At 32.5% G+C, this 22,872-nt stretch overlaps 3 protein-coding genes across 6 annotated transcripts; 2 read left to right on the forward strand and 1 right to left on the reverse strand.

Annotated features, from left to right (window-relative positions):
* The first annotated feature begins 1,156 nt into the window (after positions 1-1,156).
* Positions 1,157-3,308, forward strand: LOC107629276 (CHY-type/CTCHY-type/RING-type Zinc finger protein). The gene is made up of 11 exons (XM_016332024.3): positions 1,157-1,346; positions 1,438-1,525; positions 1,628-1,687; positions 1,777-1,809; positions 1,898-1,975; positions 2,075-2,118; positions 2,231-2,271; positions 2,368-2,450; positions 2,544-2,705; positions 2,798-2,839; positions 2,920-3,308. Exons 1-11 carry the CDS (start codon positions 1,258-1,260, stop codon positions 3,073-3,075), a joined length of 876 nt encoding a protein of 291 aa, XP_016187510.1. The 5' UTR covers positions 1,157-1,257; the 3' UTR covers positions 3,076-3,308.
* A 3,594-nt stretch (positions 3,309-6,902) lies between these two features.
* On the reverse strand, positions 6,903-10,841 carry LOC107629274 (protein SOSEKI 3). Of its 4 annotated transcripts, none has more exons than XR_015907595.1 (7): positions 10,381-10,816; positions 9,889-10,166; positions 9,719-9,788; positions 9,327-9,442; positions 8,343-9,210; positions 7,576-7,937; positions 6,903-7,484 (listed from the first exon to the last, which is right to left on the reverse strand). XR_015907595.1 is itself a non-coding variant. In XM_021117755.2 (7 exons), the coding sequence occupies exons 2-6, from the start codon at positions 10,079-10,081 to the stop codon at positions 7,576-7,578; spliced, it is 1,542 nt and encodes a 513-aa protein (XP_020973414.1). In that variant the 5' UTR covers positions 10,082-10,166; positions 10,381-10,841; the 3' UTR covers positions 6,903-7,484. The 4 variants fall into 4 exon arrangements, 2 of the variants coding, with proteins under 2 accessions (XP_020973414.1, XP_088365841.1); XM_021117755.2 differs by having other exon boundaries at positions 7,576-7,870; positions 10,381-10,841; XM_088509715.1 differs by having other exon boundaries at positions 7,581-7,870.
* Positions 10,842-15,830: 4,989 nt separating this feature from the next.
* LOC107629273 (DNA ligase 1) lies at positions 15,831-22,520 on the forward strand. The gene is made up of 18 exons (XM_016332019.3): positions 15,831-16,600; positions 16,702-16,813; positions 16,926-17,042; positions 17,570-17,671; positions 17,756-17,872; positions 18,177-18,407; positions 18,501-18,595; positions 18,770-18,857; positions 19,014-19,145; positions 19,771-19,883; positions 19,997-20,098; positions 20,177-20,238; positions 20,433-20,504; positions 20,595-20,668; positions 20,737-20,796; positions 21,054-21,131; positions 21,721-21,798; positions 22,085-22,520. The coding sequence occupies exons 1-18, from the start codon at positions 15,942-15,944 to the stop codon at positions 22,340-22,342; spliced, it is 2,550 nt and encodes an 849-aa protein (XP_016187505.1). The 5' UTR covers positions 15,831-15,941; the 3' UTR covers positions 22,343-22,520.
* The last annotated feature ends 352 nt before the right edge of the window (positions 22,521-22,872 follow it).

Here is a 22,872-nt window from a genome sequence, read left to right on the forward strand (position 1 = left end):
TTTTTAATTATGCGGATATACCCGATATTCGATATTCGATCCTGCCTGAAAAAATACAGATATCGTATCTCATCCAATCTGATAAATACCGTACGAATCGAATAAAATTTTAGACTATATCTAATCCGATCCGATCCGTGTGTAACCCTACACGAGAGTATATAATGTGTTATGGATATAGTACATATTCCTACAATTATTTGGGATAGGGATGGGATAGGTCTCAACTGCAACTTTTGCAACCACTCAAAATCCGCCACGTTTTCCTTTTACCTCTAAAGTCTAAACTCTCCAATATTGATTGCAATTATTGAATTAATTTAATTAATATTTTATTATTTTATGTACCAATACAAGGAGCAAGCCGCAAACCGAAAACAGAAAACCGTGTTGGTGCCTTACTTTCACAATGCTTATCTCTTCACTCCATTGATTATTTAACACACAACATGTTGCCATGATTGATGGGTGAATTATTAGATAAGTTCAATAATTGTTCAAATTAATTAGTCAATAAAAAAAATAATGTTATTGTTAACGAATTATAATTCAAATGATATAATTTTTTTATATTTATTTAAAAAATCATAAATTTAAATCTCTCTATTTTCGATAAAAATAATGTGCATATAATTAAAGCAGAAAATATCAACATGGAAAAGACTTTTTCTTTACTCTTCTCCTTAGAATTTTTTAAGTCCCACATTTGTCAACATGTACACGTGGACACGCCACCTTCTTAGATATTTTATCCCTTTTTTTAGAATATATTATTTTAGTTATATAATCTCCTAAAATATTCATATTAAGATTTAAATATTGTTAATTTTCAAAATTACAAATTATTAAAACATTCAAAATTTTATCTTTTCTGTGTTTGCTATCATTAAAAATTCATTATTAGGAAAATATAATTTTTATATATGGTAGTAATAATAATTTATTGTAGTCCACTTGGTTCTGATTTATGGTAGATATTTTGTTTGTCACAAGTTGCATTATTGGTGTTGTTTTTTCTTATCCTATGTCACCAATTACCAATAATTTAATTACGTGTAGCCAAGTCAGATTTGGATTAAGTTGATGCACAAAACAACACAACAGAGAGTCATGGGTTGTCTTTATTAACTAATATTCTAAATTTTAGTCATATAATATAATTTATATAAATATATTTATTAAATGTCACACACACACACTCTCTCTCTCTCTCATCATTAATATTATACCTTCTAAATCATCATCATAGTAATAGTAATGGAAACCAAGGCTGAAGTTGTTTTTTCTTCTGCTGAATCCAGCTCCAAACACGTTTCTCCAATGGAACTTGGAATTGAGAATTTTGGGTATGTATTAACCTTTTTCATTTTTATCAAGTTCACATTTTTATTTATTTTATTTGATGATTCTGATGTTGTCGAGTTTTTACATTTTCAGGTGCAAACATTACAGAAGGAGATGCAAGATTAGAGCACCATGTTGTGATGAGGTTTTTGATTGTAGGCATTGCCACAACGATGCTAAGGTGTGTTGAAATTCTTTTAATTCATCATCTTTTGTTCTCTTTGTTGTTGCAGAAAATGTTACTTATTGTTTTGTTTCTGTTTTTGTTTGTTGTTTTTGACAGAACTCTGAGGAGATTAATGTTAAGGATCGTCATGATATCCCACGCCATGAAATTAACAAGGTTTGCATTCAATTTCATTAGAAGTCTCTTCTGTTAATCAGAGATGGTTATTATAACATGTTAATGATGATTATTTGGTTACTTTTCAGGTCATTTGTTCTGTGTGTGATACAGAACAAGATGTAAGTCCATAAGATCTTAACTTTGCAATCTATATGTATATGGTTGAAGTTATTATTCAGATTGGTGATTTTTTGTAATGGTTTTCAGGTTCAACAGTACTGCATAAACTGTGGGGTATGCATGGGAAAGTATTTTTGTGGCACTTGCAAATTCTTTGATGATGATGTAAGTCCTCTAATCCTACTTTGATAGATTCATTGATTGAACTACTTTTTCTTATTTAATTTGTGCTTTTTGTGCTAAAATTTTGTTGTCTTTGATCAGGTTTCAAAGAACCAGTACCACTGTGATGATTGTGGCATCTGCAGGTAAATTTAATTTCTTCATTCAGTTTTTGCTACTTTGTTATTGTTTAATTAATTAATTAATTAATTATGTCCACAAAGCTAAACAGAGTTTGATCAATAATCTCTCTTACAGAACTGGAGGAAAGGATAACTTTTTCCATTGCAAGAAATGTGGTGAGTTTCATTCATTGTTCCTTACTTTTTTCTGCTTTCTCTGCATAGTTATATCTTTTTTCTTGATCATTGTAAATTAATCATTATATGTTTTAGGGTGCTGCTACTCTAAAATAATGGAAGCTGGTCATCGCTGTGTGGAAAGAGCAATGCATCACAATTGTCCTGTTTGCTTTGAGGTATAAACTATAAAGACTATTCTTTTATTATGGTAAAATGTTTTGGGAAGAACCCCATGATTTCATTTTGTTTGGTTTTTGTTTAATTTTCAGTATCTGTTTGAGACATTAAGGGATATTACTGTGTTGCCTTGTGGGCATACCATACATTTGGAGTGTGTCAAAGAGATGGAAAGACATCATAGGTACTCTTGTCCGGTTTGCTCCAAATCCATTTGTGACATGTCAAGTTTATGGAAGAAGCTTGATCAAGTGGTATGTGTATCACAATTTTCTCCTTAATTTAGGCACATCAAATATATTAGGTTTCTTCATAGAAGGATGACATTCAAACATTTTTTTATCAGATTGCTTCAACTCCAATGCCAGAAACCTACAAAAACAAGATGGTAAGTAACAATCAATTTTTATTAACATAACATTATTTGATCAAAGGATTTGAATATTGATCTATTAATCAAAATATCAGGTGTGGATTCTGTGTAATGATTGTGGAGTGAATTCTCAAGTGCAATTCCATGTTGTGGCACATAAATGCCTAAGTTGCAACTCTTATAACACAAGGCAGATACAGGGGAACCCTGCTACCTCATGTTCTTCAAGAGTCACTGAGATGGTTAGGTGAGTGTTATTGGACCTTGCCGGAGCACTCGGCTTGATCGGATCGGACCAGACCAGACCAAACCGGACCACTTTATTGGTTATCATTTGGTAGAATTCTTTTGCTCATGTTATAGAGGAAGGCACAAGGCTTGTTCAAGCTCCAAATTTTGTACTTGGAATTTTATATCTTATGGTGCAATGTTAGTGTTTTAACTTTCTTTCTTATATGAATCTTTGCTGAATGATTTTATCCTAGTTGCTATTGACATGGAAAATTGTGGCATAGCTTCACAATTTCCATCATAAGTGGAGTTGCAACAGAAAAATGTTTAGAGTAGATACAAAAATTAAAAGAAATTAGAACACAACTAAGGGTTGCTAATATAGTCAGGTCTTATAATGGGTTGGTTTGAATAATTTGATAAAATATACAAGTTGGGTCAACAACAAAAATAGGTCAAAATAAAAGGAGAAGTGGATTTTGACCTAACTTAATTTGACACTCAATGAGCAAATTTGATTTATACTTGTAATTATTAATATGTATTATTAAAGATTAATATTTAAAACCAATCATATATAACATTTATTGTGAAAACAATTGAATCTCTCACAAAATTCAAATACAAATAAGTTTTCAATTATCTTTTTTTTTTCTGTAAATTCAATTGTCTTGGGGAAATGTTTTTGTGAGTAAAAAAATTATGGATTTATTTATGATTTTCTCTTAAAATATATAATAGCCCTCTTTTTTTTTGGTGGTTCTAATAGCCCGTGTATTATTCCCTATTTTTTATTTTGGGCTTGTTTATGTTTGCTGCTGATCTCACATTATACAAATCTGGGCCGATTCAACCTAAATTGAGAATAGCAGAGAGAATAACTTTAATGAATATTCTTTTTTCGTTCATAAGTGTCTTTCATGAATCATGAGTAATGTAAACAAAGGGTAGAGGTATGACCGTTATTATATGAGGTCTACCCAATGCTAGATGCAAAGGCGCATAATAGATCGATATTTCCTCCGGATGAACCATAGAGCTAAGAGAAACCATGAACCAGAATAGAAGAGCTTGTCCCACCCATTAGACCGTACATCTTTCTTGGTATATCCAGAAAGTAGATAGGAGCATAGACTGAAACATTCATTCTGGAGCTACAAAGATAGTTATTAAATCGTTAGCGCCGCATATCCGTTTCTTTATAACAATTCCTGTTAAACCCATTTCACGCATTCATTAGGGTATGAGGAGTGAGGTTCAGTTTGGGTAAACAACTTAAAATTATTGTGTGTTTGGATTTTTAGTTATAAAAGTACTTATTTTAAAGTTGTAGCGTTTCCATAAATAACTCAAAAAATACAAAATTTTTTTCACAAAAAATAGATATTAAAACAACGATGATAACAAATACTTTTCAATATTGAATGTTGATTTTCTATAACCTAATCACTAAGATTATAATTGTTTAGGCAATTAATTCTTTATTTAATCTCTTATTAGTTCCATTTTTTAGATAAAAACTGGTTCTTCTACTTTATCTTCACCCATAAAGGTGTTCTTGTATGTGGTAAATAATAATAAAATTTTAATTCACAATAGTCTTGATGGCAATGCCAAAGAAATTATTGTGTAGTTAGTGTTTGTTGTTTTATTGTGTATGATATGGTAGATAAAAATAAAAAATAAATGTGAAATGTGTGTCAATGTATATTTTGTTACTGTTTTTTATTTTTTTTACTTCTATTAGAATTTCCTCCAATATATGCAATAGGTGGTTCAGATGGAACATTGTTTTAAAATAGTGGTGGAGGATCAATATTTTCAGCAGATAAATCATTACGTAAAAATGATGGTAAAAGGCCAATACTTCTAGCAGATGGAATCTTGGGTGAAAATAGTGGTGGGGCAGTATTTCCATTATTTTTTTACAGAGTCAAGAATGAAAGTATATTTTTTTTTGTTTTGAAGTCATTTGTTTTACGGAAATGATAGAATGACTTATCGAGGAGGAGAAGTCATATATTTCTACTTTTTCAAAAAGTTATGAATTAATTTGTCGAGAAGTTATAAATTATTTTTAAAATAGTGTCAAACACGCATACCATAACTTTTTCATAATTTAAAAGTCAGAAAAAACAACTTCTACTTCCCCAACAGGCTCTATGTTCAACATTTTTAGCTTCTTCCATTGGAGTTGCAGAAGGCACAATTATTGGAGTCACATGGATCCAAATTGAAAAAGGTTGTTAACACTATTTGGGTGAATGGACCTTTCTAGCACTTGGAGTGTTATCCATTTACAATCATTGGCCATTCCAACATTCTTTTATTTTTCATTTTATTGAAATATACACAAAGAAGATTAAAATGTACAATAACAATGGCAATAATCAATTTGAGTTAGTTGAGTAATCAATTTATTTGTCCGCTTAAGTAAGTATCAAAATTTTGAATCCTGCTTATGCATGTAGCAAGCTAATGGTCATATAGGTTTTAATCTTCTCTTATTTCTTATTAATCACCTTCAAAACCGAAAATAAAATAGGTAAAATATACAAAAGTAGTACATATAGGTTTGTCTGATAAATATAGCCAGAAAGACCAAACAAAGTGGGAGATTTGAGTGAGAAGATACAAGATACAAGTGCTATATATGTGACCTAGTTTTTCTTTTAGCTTAGAGTAAAACCCAAGATTCTATAATTGAATAAGGAATGGATAGTAGTGTGGATGATGAGCTCAAGGGACCAAAGGCATGAAAGGGATTATAAAGCTTTCGCACATTACCCCACTTTTCCCCTCTTGTTTGCTGCAAAAGACACATAAATGGGACCCATTCTATGGATTATAGAAACCACTCTTCGTTAAGTGTCCTATTTTCCTGCCTCAAGCTACTGAATAAATAAATTAGTTTTACATTAAAAAAAATTAGTTTTGATGCACAATATAAATCAATTTTATTATGTATTTAATTATATAATATCACTAATTACTTCATAGATACGAAGATGATTATTCAAAAAATAGATATAATTAAATACTATTAATACACTAAAATTAAATTCTTTGTGTTAATTTAATTACTCAATCATTTCATTGAGAGAAAAATACTAGTAAGTCATATAACAAAATCCAATAAGAGTCAACAAATATAAGACTGCATTTTAAGGAACTTTGTTGCAAAGGTCATAGTGGTTCATAATCTAACAAAAGAAAAGAATCAATAAGAAATGAATATAAAAACCCAACAAAGTTAAAATGTCAAATTAGACCATACATGTTTGCATAACATTGACTAAGATGTTTTGTTCTTGAGGTTAATGTTTTCCTTCAGAAAGAAATTTGTTATTTGATACATAAGAATTGCAAGTTTGAATTGCACACTGTCGGTGACTAATTCTATAACCAACAATGATCATGTCTTCAATTTCAAACCAAAAAGAACCATGCAAACATCATCATTGTCAATGACTTAAAAGGTAGAGATGCCTCTAGGCTATAGAACCATTTAAATGTCAAATTTTCAAATTAACCATTTTGATTTACATAAAGTTAAATCCAAACATTTTAAATGTTTGACCGGAAAGCTCACTCTTAATGCTAAAAAGGGTCCATAAAATTAGCTTTTAGTCACCTTTTTAGCTTTGAGATTTAAATCTAATCATCCAACTTAAACGTTAGTTTGAAGCTCTAAAAAGTTAAAACACAAACGAATCCAATGTCAGATTCAAAACTCACATGCATGGCATTTGACATCACATCACATCAGAACCAATGCCAAGATATGAGTTTGGAAAATGACTCAAACACTATCTTTTTCCCACATCTTTTGCTGCAAGCCATGAAATAGCAACCAATGATTTGAAGCTGAACAAAAAGGGTGAAAAGGTTGTGATACATTTGTGTATGTAGTTACAACAGAATGTGCAATCACTTCATTTCTGAATGCTATAGTCACTCTAACCAGCACAACACATACTTAACAGAGAGAATGGACCACAGGGACCACACCATTTGCAATGATCTCACAATCCCCATCAAAAAGTACTTACATGATCCGAACCATATTTTTAGAACACATTTAATACATACTCTTGAAACATTCATAACCACTCATTCTTTGATTTTACACAAGATTTAATCATTATAAATAAAAACCACTATGAATGTTCATGAAATACGTATTAAATGTCATTTAAGAGCATGCAAGTATTTCTCTGGTTTCTTCGCTTTGTAGGCTTATGAAAATGTCATGCAGGCCTAGCAAGATACACTCAATCATGTGGAATTCAAACTAAAGCCAAAAACCAGTAGTTTTCGGCTTTAAGATGGCCGTGGAACCACCCTAAACTTGAATTTCTAAGAGCTGCTAGATGGTGTGTCAGAGTATGGCAAAGATTGGATTATAACCCGAGCTCCTGAAGCAAGCCTGTTGAGTTAAAATCAAACCAATCAATCTATATTCTTTGGAAAAATAGTGAAGTAATGAAGTATTAATAGAAACAAGTTAGTATCAACACTTAACTTTCTTCAATTTTGATCATCTCATCTTCTCTAAATGAATCTATCTTATAAGATTGCTTTTTCCCTGGTAGAGGTTCAGTGATTCTTTTGCTGCTACCATTTGATCTTACTGAGGATTTGCATGAGCTGTCAATTCTATCAGACGAGCTTCTCGATTCGTCAGAAATGGGGGATTTCATGTATTCGCTTCGCAATTGCTTGGTCAACGAAGTAATTGATCGTGGAATGCATTTTGAATGTCCTGAGGATGGTTCCTCCTTGTCTTCTTCTTGTTTTGCTTCTTTATATATCCTGCACATTTGTGTACTGGTTTTGTTACAGATGAAACATTGGCCACGATGTGATGACTACCGTGTTCCTATCAGATGCCAATCAAAAACAATTACAAAACTCTAAAAGTTGAAAATATCTTAGCACTTAGCAGTTAAGCTCATGAAATTCTATGGAATTCTGTTATTATTTTAAGACCAATTAACAGAAGATATGTCAACAATAAGGCATGGATTTTTGTATGTCAACAATGAAATACTTAATACATGTGTGTAATAGAGAGAGAGAGAATTTTTAACTGAGTCTTGGACAAAAAAATATCAGCAAGAAACTCAAGCATTATCCACTTTGGACTACTACACAACTAGTTTTCAGTTCAATCTACTGAATCTAGCATCATTCGCAACTAGAAATATAAACAATGATTACAATTCATAAGCCAGTTCCTCCAGTTTGTGTCAGTTAAGAAAACGGTGTTGAAAGCATAACATACCTCTCATCATTATAGGAAGAAGAGCGTTTCAGAGCATTATCCCCATCTCCTTCCTTCAGTTTAGTCTCCACTAAACTCCCACTAAAATATTCTTTATCTTCCAATCTAAGGCTCATGAGCTTTGGATTCTCTGCCAAGCAATCAAACTCTCCCAACATAAATGAAGTTGAGAACAATGGAGACGGGAATTTTGAATTGGAAAACCTAGGCTTGTATGAAGGAATGAGGTCAAAACTGTGGTTCTTCACCGATATTGAGCCGCATGAGATCAGTTGCATGAGCAAATGTGAAGCTTTCAACCTTGTGTTGGTAGGCATCCGAATGCTATCTTCTTCCACAATCCTAAAGCTGTTCCTCTTACTAGCATCAGCTCTAATAAGAGATTCCAAAGTAGTTTCAGGCTTCCCCACAAAAGATGAAGGACTTGAAGTCGAGGGAGGCGGTGAAATGGTATCTCTACAGATTTCAGGATTGTCCTTCGCATGTGGAACTCGACAAATTTCATGGCATTCAGATACCAATGATCTATCCTCTGTTGATACACCCCTTGTACAAGTTTTATGTGTTTTCCGTCTGCTGACACGTTCTTCTGTCTGAGTCGAAGCGTCTGCCAGTCCATCAGTCTTATAGATTTTGTACTCTGTCAAGGCCAAGCTTAGAGAGTCACTCTTTTCATCTCTAGACTCCGGAGATACATCCGATGAACCAGAGTGTGGTCCTTGGGAAAGCTCATCTTCTTGGGAGTTCTTTATCTCTTTCCCATTCATGCTATCAGAAGAGGAAGCTTCATCATGGCTCCTAGAAGAAGGTGGCCCTGGCAACAGCTTCATGCTTTGCATTTTGACATTGTTAATGGGACTGTAACGATCTGTAAAGTGTAAAGCCAAATTCACAACAATTGAGATCCTGAATAATCGATTCACTCGGATCTTAGCAAATGATCACCTATTGAACATAAGTACAATAGATATCTCTCTCCTTTACCTGAATTGGTTTCATCGAAGAGTTCAGAGCCTTTGAGGACATACTCATTCCCATGGGCAGGTAGAATTAGATCATCTTCAAAGAGATCATGCCACACAAATCCATTCTTGTAGCTTCTGAGTTACCAAAAGAAAAGAACAAACATCAAAACAAAATTCAAGCTTAGAATTCTTCATTGTTTCCTCTATAATTGCAATCTTTAAGCTGAATCAACTTTTCTAAAATCCAAAATGGAAACAACAACATAAAAATTGGACCATTCCCCAATAGAGGGATTACTACATGAATGGTTTTATATAAAACAAGTCTTACAATAATGTCATTTAAAATATCCAGCTAGAAGGTGAAAAATGAAATACAAATTGAACAATAATGTGTGACAAGTCACTCACCTCTTGCAAGACCATGAATACAAGGAAGCCATTCCCCTACCTCTCAAAGCATTTAGTCTATCAATCACATCTGCACACAGAAACAAATCCCTTCAAATTTCAAAACCACAAGCCATAAAACATCCCCAATACAACACAAAAAGTTTTGGTTCTTGAATTCCTTTATCTACCTCTCAAGTATAGCCCCTCAGGGGAAGACACTGGAACCTCCATGAAATGAGGGTGTTCTAGCTGCCTGTTCCTACTGAGATAGTAAATCACAGGAACCTTCCTATTCTGATGGTACTTTGGGGATTTCTCAGTCCACACTTTTGCCCTCTCAGGACTCACTTGCCTTTGGTACTTCTTCATCCTCCCTTCCATATTCTCTCACATGCACCACCACCACCACCACCAAGCTAAAAGTTCAACCTTTATCCACAACTTGAAGCTAGTAATACTCAAAACCCTACAAAAATGAACCCCATTATCTTCGTTAGCCTCATTCTGCAACAAAATGATACTGGGCACGCAGAATAGCTTTCAAAATAAAACATCCACCGAGTGTCTGTGTGTTTGAAATCAGATCTAACTAGCCAGTAATACAAAATATGAGTGAGTAAGTTTTTCAAAGCTGGAATCTTTTGACTATTTAAATTCAAAAAAGCAAAAGAAAGAGTTACCTTGATAGATAAAAACGGTGGAAGAATTTAATTGATGTACGGAGAAGAATACTAATTGCTAAGTGTTTTTTGTTTTGTTTTGTTCGGTTGTGGGAAGGACGGTGGCGCTAAGACGAAGAAAGAGAAAAAGTGGGAAGTTGCCAAAGTTTTCAAATTGATGGAAATTGAAGAAGAATTTGAAGGTGGCACACAGTGAGTGAAGTTTTGGAACTTGCAACAGAGAAAAGGACTGAAGAAGAAGCAGAAGAAGAAGAAAGTTGGATTTTGATTTGGTTTGGACTTTTTATTTTGTGAAAATTTTGGCTCATTTGATGGATTCTTATAGTGAAGAGTGATGATTGATGAGTGTGCTTGACTTCACTTGTGAGTTGTGACTCTTCTCACTCTTTTTCCAAATGCAAATGTTTGTGTCTGCTGCTGCCTCTTCTGTCTGGTTTTCCTGTTTTTCTACCTTTTCTTCTGTTTTTACCCTTTTTCTTTTCTTTTTTTAAACCCAACTACCATTACCATGATTTCCCTTCAAATCATGCAAGGTAACATTCAAAGATTTTGTGTTGACTTTCACTAATTCTTTTTGCCCATTTAATTTATTTATCTAAAATTGAAGTCATAATTTATTCATTGTAGTTATTAGGTTTAATTACTCTGTTAGTTCCTATAATCTTGTAAAATTTTCAATTAGGTCTCTATTTTTTTTTTCTTTTAATTGAGTCCTTGCACCAAAAGTTTTTTTTAATTGGGTCCCTACACTTTTTTTTCTTTTATTTAGGTCCCTGTACCAATTTTTTTTTTAGTTGGGTCCCTATAAAATTAAGTCAATTACTACTAAGAGAACTTAATTGAAAAAAAAAATGATGTAGGGACCCAATTAAAAAGAAAAAAAATATATAGACCTAATTAAAAATTTCACGAAACTATAGGGACCAACAGAATAATTAAACCTAGTTATTACTACATTATGGATTGGATTTTAATATTAAATCACAAAAAATACAAATTTAATAATTATTAAATTAAAATAGTAGTCACCAAAAAAAAATTAAAATAGTAAAATTCATACATGATATAAATTAATAATAGTTAAACTCTTTTTTTTATTTGACCATTTTTTACTTTAGATAATTTGTTTTTATATTATTATTAAAAATTTAAAATGATTATATATCTAAAATTTTAAAGTGTTTATTTTTTTAGACTTTATATCTCGTTGTCTATAAAAGTTTTTTTTTTTAATGTTCGTAAAGTAACTCTACTTATTTATGTAATGTATTATAAGGTCATTTTTCACAAGTTAACAAACTATCTTTTTATATTGGATTTTTCAGAAAGACAAAAATCTAAAGTGGTTCTTTAATTTGTCTTGGTATTAAAAGAATATGAATGATATTTTATTATGAAGAATAATTATAGTAACCATTAACTATTTGTTTTATATTTTATGATTTATTATTCACAAAGATAAAAATATATGAATTATCCCGAATATAATATTTAGCTAACACTTGTTAAAGTAGCTTTACTCATGAAATATTAATAATGATTTCGGTAGTAAGTGTTTAGAAGGTGAGAAGCAAAATCATTAGGAAGCATGATACAGTTATGCTTATATTTATATTTATAAGTCATTATAGCAAATAAAAAATTATTAGAATAACATGAAATAGTTATCCTAGCTGCCATAGTGCCATGCCCTCTTCTTCTGATGAAGGAGAATTTTATTTTGTTGTTTTATTTTATAACAAATGGGAAGTGGAATTTTATATTATATATATGAAATGGAATAGAGATCTGAGGGGCCTTCAAGGAGACCAATTCAAACTAGCATTTAGGAATCCAAGGGATTGGAAATTTTAATAAATCAAATAATTAAGTACTATTATTTGTTTGCCTTTTAGTTTCCATTGCTTTACATGATCAAAGTGGAATCTATATATCATTCAAAAGAATATCACGCTAACAAGATAGAAAGGAGAAAAAAAAAAGGTAATAATGGAATAAGGTAGGATGTTGATGCTCGGATAAAATCGGGTTTATTTTAATTTAAATTCGACCATAAATATATATTGGATCTATTTTTTAAGCTATAATCCGACTCTAAACTTGATAAAATTTAAATATTTTTAGGCCACAACTATACCGGATCTAAATCGGGTGAATACTGAATCTTTAAAGTTTTAACAATCATTTATAAAGAAACTTATTTATGATGCACTTATTTATAAAAAAAAAAATTTGTTACCAAAAAATTAATATCTATATTTGAACTTGAATTTGCCTATAAATTCTAATTTGATACTTTTTTGATTTATTTTCTAATTCAACAAATGTGATTAAAAATAAAACAATAAACTTACAATTAATATAACATAATATTGAAATTAACTTAAAACATATATCTCTTTTTTAGTTTTCTTAGGGTGCACATAGGTCGGGTAAAGCCAGATTCGTCTTAACACGGACCCGATCCGAAATAATTATCGGGTCTATTTTTAAAACCGTTACTCGACTCTAAACTCAATAAAATCACACCAAATTAGCCTCTAAAATATTTTGGGTAAAGTCGGATCTTCGAACTGAACTCAGCCATAAACACCCGTGTAATAAGGTTCTCTTCCCCTCTATATTTTAAGTTCAATGAAAAACAATATAGTTACGCGAAGTAACACATTGACCAAAAAAAAAAGAACTTATAAGATTTGACTAATAACATAGTTAGTGTGTAAAAAATCATAAAATTTTGGAAAAAATTTAAATATATCGGTACATTAGTGTTTCATTTATTTTTATTGTTAATTTTAATTATATATATTTTTTATAATTAAGATCAACAATTAAACACTGATATACAGTACACTTCAAAAATTTTCTAAAGTTTTTCCATCCAAAAACTTGTCAATAAATTTTGCATGCCATTGTGCAACTTCAAGTTTGCTAATATGGACCACTTTTCTGCTTAGGTTATGCTTAGGTTATGACTTATGTTTAAGATTCTCAAAATCAAATTGATAGAGCCATGAATTTAAAAATTTAAAAGTTAAACTAATATTCAATCAAAATTAAATCGAATATGATAAAATAATATATTTATAAATATTTTTGTTTGTATTTTATTAATTTAAATCAGTTAATCGCTAAAAAATTAAACTAATTTAATCGATTAACCAATGTTAGTATTTTAAAATTTAAAAAATTATTTTATTAAATATAATTATTGTTACTTGTATATATTAAAAAATATTTTTAATTTAATTTACTGAATGTAAGTATAACTGTTATAATATTTAAAAAATATTTTTAATTTAAAATATCAAAATTTTAGTAAACCAAGCCAACGTGTAGTGGTACTAATATCATGGAGAGTCCATTTGAATTTGTTGAACAACCTTTTGTTTCACATACATTATATATATCTGCATGATTAATCATACACTACATGCATGGTATATAAAATTGTACTAATCAGTTTTAGACTTTTAGGAGCAAATTAAGTAGTTGTGCGCGCTTAATTATTATATATGGAGCGTTATATAAGGACAAATTTAAATTCTTGGTCTTTTTTAATTTTACTTTTATATTTGAGGGGCCTTCAAGAAGAAGATATAGATGATAGAGAAGCATTAAAATGCACTCCAAATTAGAGATTCAACCAGCTTTATTTACACATTTAAATTCAGTTAATAATCACCATCACTAACTGACTAACACATGAAGCTCCATTTAATTTGTTTATAATTTTTGCATATTTAAGGCATATGTATATGTTAAAAAACAATTATTCATATAAAATACATATTAAAAATATAAAAAATACACTTAAATATACATTGAGATATGATAATGAATTTAATTTAATTTAATTTAATAACTGATTTTTGTTATACATATATTTTTTTTTTAAAAAAAATTAACTAGTAGTACTTACATATTCATTCATTTTCCTTGATTAACTCATCAATCTACCTTTGTCCCCATATTAATAACCAACTGCATACCTGTCTACTAAAACCTTTAATTTATTTTATATATGTTTTATATCTTCCCTTTACTAACTACCAAGTTAAAAAAAAAAGTGTTAAAATACTCATGCAATTCTATGTTGATGTAGACTATACAATATACACAACTATACCATTTATATCTTTGTAACTGTGAATAGTTTGTTCATGTGAACGAACTTGAAGAGCATGTGTATATATATTTAATAATTATATATATACACCAAATATATTTACAATAGTTAACAATAGTATTTTCTCTTAATTAAGTAATTCACATTCAAGTCTTAACAATAATAATCTACTAATTAAACTTCCATGAAATGGGCATCATTTAAACTGACGTTAGATTAATTAAAAGGAAAGGTATTTGATTTTATTGAATATTAATAATGAACTTAAGGACAAAATGAAGCAAATAAATGAAATGTGAAGAAATGATGAGACATGAAGGTGCCAATGACACATGACACAAAATAGTAGTGGAACCAAACAAAGAGTATGTATCCCATGTCCTTGATTGAACCTCATCATCAAGTTAACAAAGACATCAAGGGCTTGTCTGATATGGCCTTTTTTCCTTTTAGAAGGAAACACATTCATGAGTCTATAAATATACATATAAGAAAGACTAATAATGTACTGTTTTTTTAATACACCGCTCAAATATTAATATCTCCATGATTGCATTTGCATATAGGTTCATGTATGTCTTTGAGTTGAAGCCTTCAGAGATAGCATCAACTTTAGTTTCAAGTTCACCCACTTGAAAAGTTTGTGGTTGTAATTATGTATATACACACACTCTTGTAAACCATTACAAAGTTAACAATGCGAGATTACTACACAAGTCATGTGACTAATGGCACAATATTATTGCAGCCTTGTTTAATTAACCTAATAAGAGAAAGCAAATATATATATAATTATATATATTATTTCAGAATGACGATTTAAATAGTTTTTAATTTTAGGTATTACAACATCACAATAGTCAGTTAGTCACACATATTATATACTTACATACCCAAACTAAAAGTTTTTATCTGCAGTGTCGTTAGAAAATTAACTAAAATAGTAGCTAACTAAAGTCAATTAGTTGAAAAACAGGAAGTCTGTTGTAAAAAAGAAAAAAAAAAGGTCAAAAAATAATTCTCTATTATTCTAATTTTTTTAAATTTCAAAATAAAAAATACAAAAAATTAACTTGAATTAACTTATGTTGTAGTTGGCCTCCTATACTTTTTTTTCCCCTCTCTATTACTGATTTCAACTAAATTTCAAAGCAAAAATCATTATCTCTAGACCGCCTTGCATGCAAACATAGTGTTTTATTGGGCCTAGTGTTTTCAAAATTCTGTAATCATTGGGCCTTGTGATTAGTTAATAGTTACGGGACTCTAGGCCCAAAGGAAACTAAAATATTAATAATTAATAATTCATAGTCGTATGATTTGTGAAACTAGTACTTTACTAGAACTCCAGAAGAGTGGAAGCAGTGTTGTTCCCGCCATTTATATCATCACAAATTTCTCTGCGCGCTCTTTCTCTCTCTCTCTCTCGTTGATGCTCGCATTCCGGCCATGCTTCTTCAACCCACCACTCTGCCGCCCCATTTCCGTTAAAGTTCTCTCCTTTTTCGCATTTCCTTCTTCTCACATTCTCTCTCTCCCTTTCCCCCATCGCACAATGACCAAACCACCCTCCGCCTTCGACGCTCTCATGTCCGGTGCTCGCGCCGCCGCCGCCGCCGCTGCCAAGAAGAAGAAAGCCGAGCAGTCGCAGCAACCAACTGTTTCTTCTCCCAAGAAACGAAAACCTTCATCCTCCACTCTCCCCACTCCAACCTCCACGCTAAACCCTAACGACCCCAAACCCTCCGAAACCGTTCCTACGCCAACGAGTGACCCGCCCAAGCAAGAACCGGAGAAAGAAGGCCCTCCTCCGACCAAGACTCGCCACGTGTCTTCTTCATCTGCCTTGCAGGAGCTGAAGAAGCGCATTCCGCAGCTGAAGGCGAAGCCTTCGAAATTCGATCCTAGCTCAGTGGCTTGTTGGGAGAAGGGCACGCCTGTGCCGTTCTCGTTACTGGCGTTGGCGCTTGACATGATTTCTATGGAGCCTGGCAGAATCAAGATGACAGATATTGTGTGCAATTTGATGAAGACTGTGATATACTCTACCCCTGAGGATCTTGTGCCTCTGATTTATCTCTTCGCGAAGAGGTGAGTGTTTCAAAAGTTGTGAAATTTAACTTTCATTTTAAGATTCTTTAATATTTTAAAGTGCTTTGGATGCAAATTAAGTTAGTTTAAATGCATGGTAGGGTTGCTCCGGCGCATGAAGGGCTGGAATTGGGAATTGGCGAGACTTCGATTATTAGGGCACTTGCTGAGGCAACTGGAAGTACTGAATCCAAAATCAAGACGCAGTATCAGGTGACTCTTTTGGGTTTTGTAGTCTTTGACTGTCTCTTTCCCAATGGGGATTGTTTGATGACTTGCCATTTTACTTTAGGATGAATGTTTTCTTGTTGTTTGTTGTTGGCAGAAAGTGGGTGATTTGGGAAAAGTTGCCAAGGAGTGCCGTTCATCTCAGTCCATGATGCGGAAACCTGAGGCTCTGACTATTAGGAAGGTTTTCAACACCTTCCGTCTTATTGCCAAGGTGAAATTTTGTCATATTTGTATGTTATGCAATTAAGCACTGCCAAGGTTTTCAACACATTCCCTCTTTCTCAAGCTCGTGCTTTGTTATTAGATGTAGGGACATGTTAGTGTTTAGTGTTTTTCTAGAGGTTTAATTTTCTTTCGAACACCTGAGAAACAACAAAAATCCTTATCTGATCCTATTCTTATATTTAAAATATTGGAACTTGACTTATTAGTATCGTTCCGGTTCCGGAATATTGTCCGTATCTCAACTCATTTGTTGATACTGAATCATGGTTGGAAGAGGCTTGTTTTCTATCATGACTAATTAAAGATTTGTATGTGTTTTGGTCTTTAAGTCAATTCTTCTCTAATTGTTGATTATGTTGGATATTAATACTTAATAGGCATATTTCGTATCTTGTAAGAGAAGGAAAGACAAGTATCTGGGGATTTGGAAGATCTTTTCATTATTATTTATTTGGTTGAGAGCTGAATGTTGGTAGGATTCTCTCAATTTGTCCTTACTTCTAATGTGTACAGGAATCTGGAAGAGACAGTCAAAAGAAGAAAAAGAATCATATAAAGGCACTTCTTGTTGCTGCAACTGACTGCGAACCTCAATATCTTATCTGTTTTCTACAGGTTGAAGCTTTGCTTTATTGAAAAAATACAGAAGGCTTACTTCTCCATATTAAATATTAATCACATTGTGGGTTTGTTTTCTAGGGAAAATTGCGGATTGGTGTGGCTGAGCAAACTCTCTTAGCTGCATTAGGCCAAGCAGCAGTACAGAGTGAAGAACATTCTAAACCACCTGCTGGCATTAAGTCTCCTTTGGAAGAGGTAAGTTAATCTCATTGTGGTTGTTGAGATTTGGGAAATATGATGCAAAGAGTTTGTCTGTTTGTTTGTTTGTTTTTGGTTTGGGTGTTACAAAGTGCAAGGAGTTAATCAGTATACAAAGCTCATTCTTGTGAGGCTGGAGTGCTGACAATGTCTATTGTGGGTTGCATTAGCATTTCAGCACTATATGATGATACAACATTTTCGTGGTTCTTATGTATTAAGTTATAGGCTCTACCACTCTAGTGAATTGATTCTTTCTTTATTTCCTTTTTGTTTATTTCTGGTTTCTTTTTTTCATCAGGCTGTAAAAATTGTTAAACAAGTCTACTCTGTTCTTCCTGTCTACGACGAAATAGTATCTGCACTTCTTACGCATGGTGTATGGAAACTTCCATCAATATGTAATTTTACTCCTGGTATTCCAGTTGGACCTATGCTGTCAAAACCAACGAAGGGTATCTCTGATATTCTAAATTCATTGCAAGATGTGGAGTTTACTTGTGAATACAAGTATGATGGAGAGCGTGCCCAGGTGACACTTTCATGTTCAAATTTTCTATTGGAAATACACTGCACAGTATTATCTATTTATATATGTGCAATGACATTAACTTTATTGAGACAGGTACATTACATGGAAAATGGTTCAGTTGAGATTTATAGTAGAAATGCTGAGCGGAATACTGGGAAGTTTCCTGATGTTGTTGCTGCAATTTCAAGGTGAAGAAAACTGAGTTGGAATATTATAATTGAGGACTAGTAACATTTTTTTGGGTCATCATCAATACTTCTATTATCAACACTCTTTGTTATGATTACATTGAAATCATTACACCAACTGCTTCTAAAATTTCTTAAACTTAATTTATTTTGATATTTGCCATCAATGAACAGGTTAAAGAAATCAACTGTATCATCATTTGTTCTTGATTGTGAAATTGTTGGATATGATCGTGAGAAACAGACCATCCGTTCTTTCCAGGTACACTTCATACTGGTTATTTTTTGTGTGGGTAAGACATTCTTTTATGCTAATAATCGCCTCTATGCTGTCTTGCCTGTCTAGATGATGCAATTACTTTTATTTTATGTAAGCAGTTGAGATTGGACTTATGTTTATGACCTAATATCTTGACAGGATCTTGCTACTCGGCCTCGTAAAAATGTATCTGTGGATAATATAAAGGTTGACGTCTGCATATTTGCTTTTGATATACTGTATCTTAATGGCCGAGTACTTCTTCAGGATAACCTGAAAATCCGTAGAGAGGTACAGCTTTTATCTCTGCTCTGCCGATGGTTTCATTTTATTGTCTCCTTTATCTTGTATTTCAAATATTATTATAAGGTTAGCTGAAGGTCAAACCCTAAGATGTTATTCCGGTGTTTAAGACAAAACTTTAAGGCATAAATAAGTAGTACATTCATTGTAAAGTGTAGGTTGAGTTAGTGTCTTGTCTTGGCACACCTTTACATGGATATAACTAAAAATACTGTGCAGTTCTTGTGCTAGGCTAATGCATTGCTAAGAGGTTGTAACTTAGTGATAAGGATTTGATTCCACAAGTACTGTCAAACTGAGGTCTGTAAATATATTCTCATGGGGCTGGATGGCTTTGAGCCAGAATATCATTCAGGCAATGCAGAGGTGTGTTGAATTGAAAAATGTAGTACTTCGGCAGGTGTACTTTAGTTGAAAGATTTGGCATTGACCAATACCAAAAGCTTATGCCCTTTTAGTAAGTACTCACACAATGAAGTGGAATGCAAACATTAATTAGTTGTTGAATCTCATGTAGATGCTGTGAACTGTTATGCCTCATTTTTAATAGGCTTTTTGTATAAACAAGAAGTAAAGAACAATATGTTGACAAGTGCTTGTTTTCTCATTGCAGCATCTTTATGCCTCTTTTGAAGAAGAAACTGGAGTTTTTCAGTATGCAACGGCAATAACATCAAATGACATTGAGGAAATTCAGAAATTTCTCGACAAAGCTGTTGGGTCAAGGTCTCCTATTGATTCTATTTAATTTCAATTGTTTAGAAATTTCGTCACTTCTGTTCTTCCATCACCCAATTTTATGTTTAATTTTGTCATTTTGCTTGTCCCTTGAATTGCAGCTGTGAGGGATTAATCATTAAAACTTTAAATGATGATTCTACATATGAACCTTCCAATCGGTCACACAATTGGCTAAAACTGAAGAAAGATTATCTGGATAAGTAAGGGTGTAATATTTAACTTCTTAATTCTCTTAAATCTTACTGGATTTCTGTTTATTCATTCTCTCTAATGTGCAGCATAGGGGACTCGCTAGATTTGGTACCTATAGCTGCATTCTATGGACGTGGGAAACGTACAGGTGATCATAAAGTATACTCTTTATGATATGCTGATGCCTGTATTGTATTTGTTACTTTTATTATTAATTGCAGAACAGCTACCTCCAATATTGTCTTGTCAATATCATGTATGCCATAGGGATTTTCTACATAATGCTATATTACAGACTGAGCTCAAAGTGGTTTGAAATGAAAGCTGAATGATGTCTTGTAGGAGTCTATGGTGCTTTTCTTCTTGCTTGCTATGACTACAATAACGAAGAATTTCAAAGTATTTGTAAGATTGGTGAGTGATCGGATGTTGTTAAGTAACTGTTGAGTTCCTTTGTTTCTTAAAATTAATTGTCTCATATTTTGAAATTTTTACTCTGAGTAGGAACGGGATTTACTGAAGACGTGCTCGAACAGCGTTCTAAAAGTCTTGGTTCTGAAGTGATTCCTGGGCCAAAGGTACCTCCATTTCTTGTTCCTCTTTGAACCTGGTTTGAATCCTGCCTAATATTACTAGTGATTTTCAGCCATACTATCGATATGGAGATACAATGAAGATGCCTGATGTCTGGTTTGAAGCTAGTGAGGTAAGAGTGTTGTATGCCCTTGGTAATTTTGTTGTTCTCTAGTTCTGTCAATGAGTTGTCGTTTGCCTCTTGATTATTGGAATGCTGCACACTTCTTTCTATTGCTTAAATGGAAGATATGAGGTCATTTTCTATTAGTGTACTATATGCCATTGATAAGTAGCACTTAAACTATATTTCCTTAAGTATAGTGTTTTATCGCAATTTAACTTGTAGGGAATACTTCTGATCATGTATTATCTTATTTATTTATTCAGGTGTGGGAGGTGAAAGCTGCAGATTTGACCATTAGCCCAGTTTACCGAGCTGCAGTGGGCATAGTAGATTCAGATAAGGTACTAGAAAGTAGAAACAAATGAATTGATTATAGAAACTACAAATTTTGGTTTCTCGTTTTGGTTATTCATGTTACGGTAAAATACTGTCTTAGTCTCTAACATTTGGGTTAAATCTTAATTTCGTATCTTTGGAATGTTTTATTTTTTCCAAAACGTCTTATTTCGTTCTACTTTTGTCTAATAGTCAAAATTAAAACTTCTTCCGAAAATATCCTTTTCCCTCTATTATTATCAATTTTTTTCCTTATTCTTCCATCATTTTTACTACCAAATCACTACAACCACTGCTACAGCCACCAAAATTACAATTGTTGGACAGTGCCTAGAAGATGATAATGATGGAGGAAAAGGGACATTTTTTAAAGAAAAAATTTTAGTTTTAACCAGAAGACTAAAATATGACAAAAAGGCGTTTGTGAAAAAATTGACATTTCAATGTTAGAAACAAAATTAGAACTTAACTCAAACGTCAGAGACAAACAGAATTTCGTCCTTCATTTTTTATCACTATTTTTAGCACTTGCTGCATTTAACTTTCATCGACAGGCTTTAATGGTGTATCTCTATGTATTTTTCCCCCCTAAAGGGCATATCTCTTAGATTCCCACGGCTAGTTCGAGTTCGACCTGACAAAACACCCGAGCAGGCCTCATCATCTGAGCAGGTAAAGTATAATCTTCACAAGTTCTTACATAAACTTGTAGCATCCAAGTTGGGTGCATTAGGCCAATGACAAAATTAATTAATTAGATAATTACTGTGGTTAATTAGTTTTCATAATCTGTTGCCCTGTTGGGAACAATGCTTTGTGATTGAGCTTGTTTAGTCAACTTAAGACTTATGTGCGCAAGGTTTTGAGCATTTCTCATGTTTATTATCTGACTACAATAATAGTTACTGGGAAACGGAAACATTTGATTCTTTTGACATGCTTTAATCCCTTTTTACAGGTTGCTGAGATGTATAATGCTCAAAAAGCCACTCAAACTAAAGAAAAAGAAAAAAACAAAAACAAACAGGATGGTAGTGAGTCACCAAAAAGAGAGATTGGCAGTGAGTCACCAAAAAAACAGATTGGCAGTGAAGACAAAGACGAAGTCGCAGATGAAGATGAAGATGAAGATGAAGATGAAGATGTAGATGTAGATGTAGATGTAGATGTAGATGTAGATGTAGATGTAGATGCAGATGAAGATGAAGATAAGTGAGGGCTGCTGTCATACGCTGTTGTACCAATAGAATCTCAGCATTTTTGCTGATTATCCAATGTTAGTCTAATGTGCAGAGGCAAATTCTTTACATATAAGCATATGTAGAGATCATAGCTGCTCATTTTTCATAAATTGAAAATTTAGCTTGCAATGTGGAATTGGCATTTGCGTCAAATTACATTGTTATTGGGATAATCTTGGGAAGTTTCCCTTCCCTGTTCATGTAGCGGCTAGTGTTAACTTGTATAGAAAATTTGTTTCCCCTTTGACAAGTTAAGGCTGCTTAGTAATTTGCACATGCTCTTGGCATCTTCAATTTTTAGAGCTAATTCTGTCACATTCACATGCCTTGGAATCTTTTGTTTTTGAATAGTACAATGTACTTGCATTCTTTCTAACTCTTCTAGGTGTCACTGTATCAGATATCTATGTACCTTAATGCCCCCAATGGACCTGACTCAGAAGATAAGATAAAATAATATTCCAACCATAGAATGTTGCCAAGTCTTGTTGAAACCTGAGAAACT

This window comes from Arachis ipaensis, chromosome B3 (assembly GCF_059453495.1).
Source record: "Arachis ipaensis isolate K30076 ecotype BB chromosome B3, ASM5945349v1, whole genome shotgun sequence".
In the NCBI taxonomy this organism is placed as follows: Eukaryota; Viridiplantae; Streptophyta; class Magnoliopsida; order Fabales; family Fabaceae; genus Arachis; species Arachis ipaensis.

Coding starts and splice junctions, on each gene's coding strand:
- LOC107629276 (XM_016332024.3), top strand. CDS start 1,258: ATGGAAACCAAGGCTGAAGTTGTTTTTTCTTCTGCTGAATCCAGCTCC. Junction 1,688..1,776: donor CACGCCATGAAATTAACAAG/GTTTGCATTCAA, acceptor GTTACTTTTCAG/GTCATTTGTTCTGTGTGTGA. Junction 2,272..2,367: donor TTTCCATTGCAAGAAATGTG/GTGAGTTTCATT, acceptor TATATGTTTTAG/GGTGCTGCTACTCTAAAATA.
- LOC107629274 (XM_088509715.1), bottom strand. CDS start 10,081: ATGGAAGGGAGGATGAAGAAGTACCAAAGGCAAGTGAGTCCTGAGAGG. Junction 7,871..8,342: donor TCTTCCTATAATGATGAGAG/GTATGTTATGCT, acceptor ACAAATGTGCAG/GATATATAAAGAAGCAAAAC. Junction 7,485..7,580: donor GATGATCAAAATTGAAGAAA/GTTAAGTGTTGA, acceptor TTAACTCAACAG/GCTTGCTTCAGGAGCTCGGG.
- LOC107629273 (XM_016332019.3), top strand. CDS start 15,942: ATGCTCGCATTCCGGCCATGCTTCTTCAACCCACCACTCTGCCGCCCC. Junction 20,239..20,432: donor TGGACGTGGGAAACGTACAG/GTGATCATAAAG, acceptor GATGTCTTGTAG/GAGTCTATGGTGCTTTTCTT. Junction 20,669..20,736: donor AAGTGATTCCTGGGCCAAAG/GTACCTCCATTT, acceptor AGTGATTTTCAG/CCATACTATCGATATGGAGA.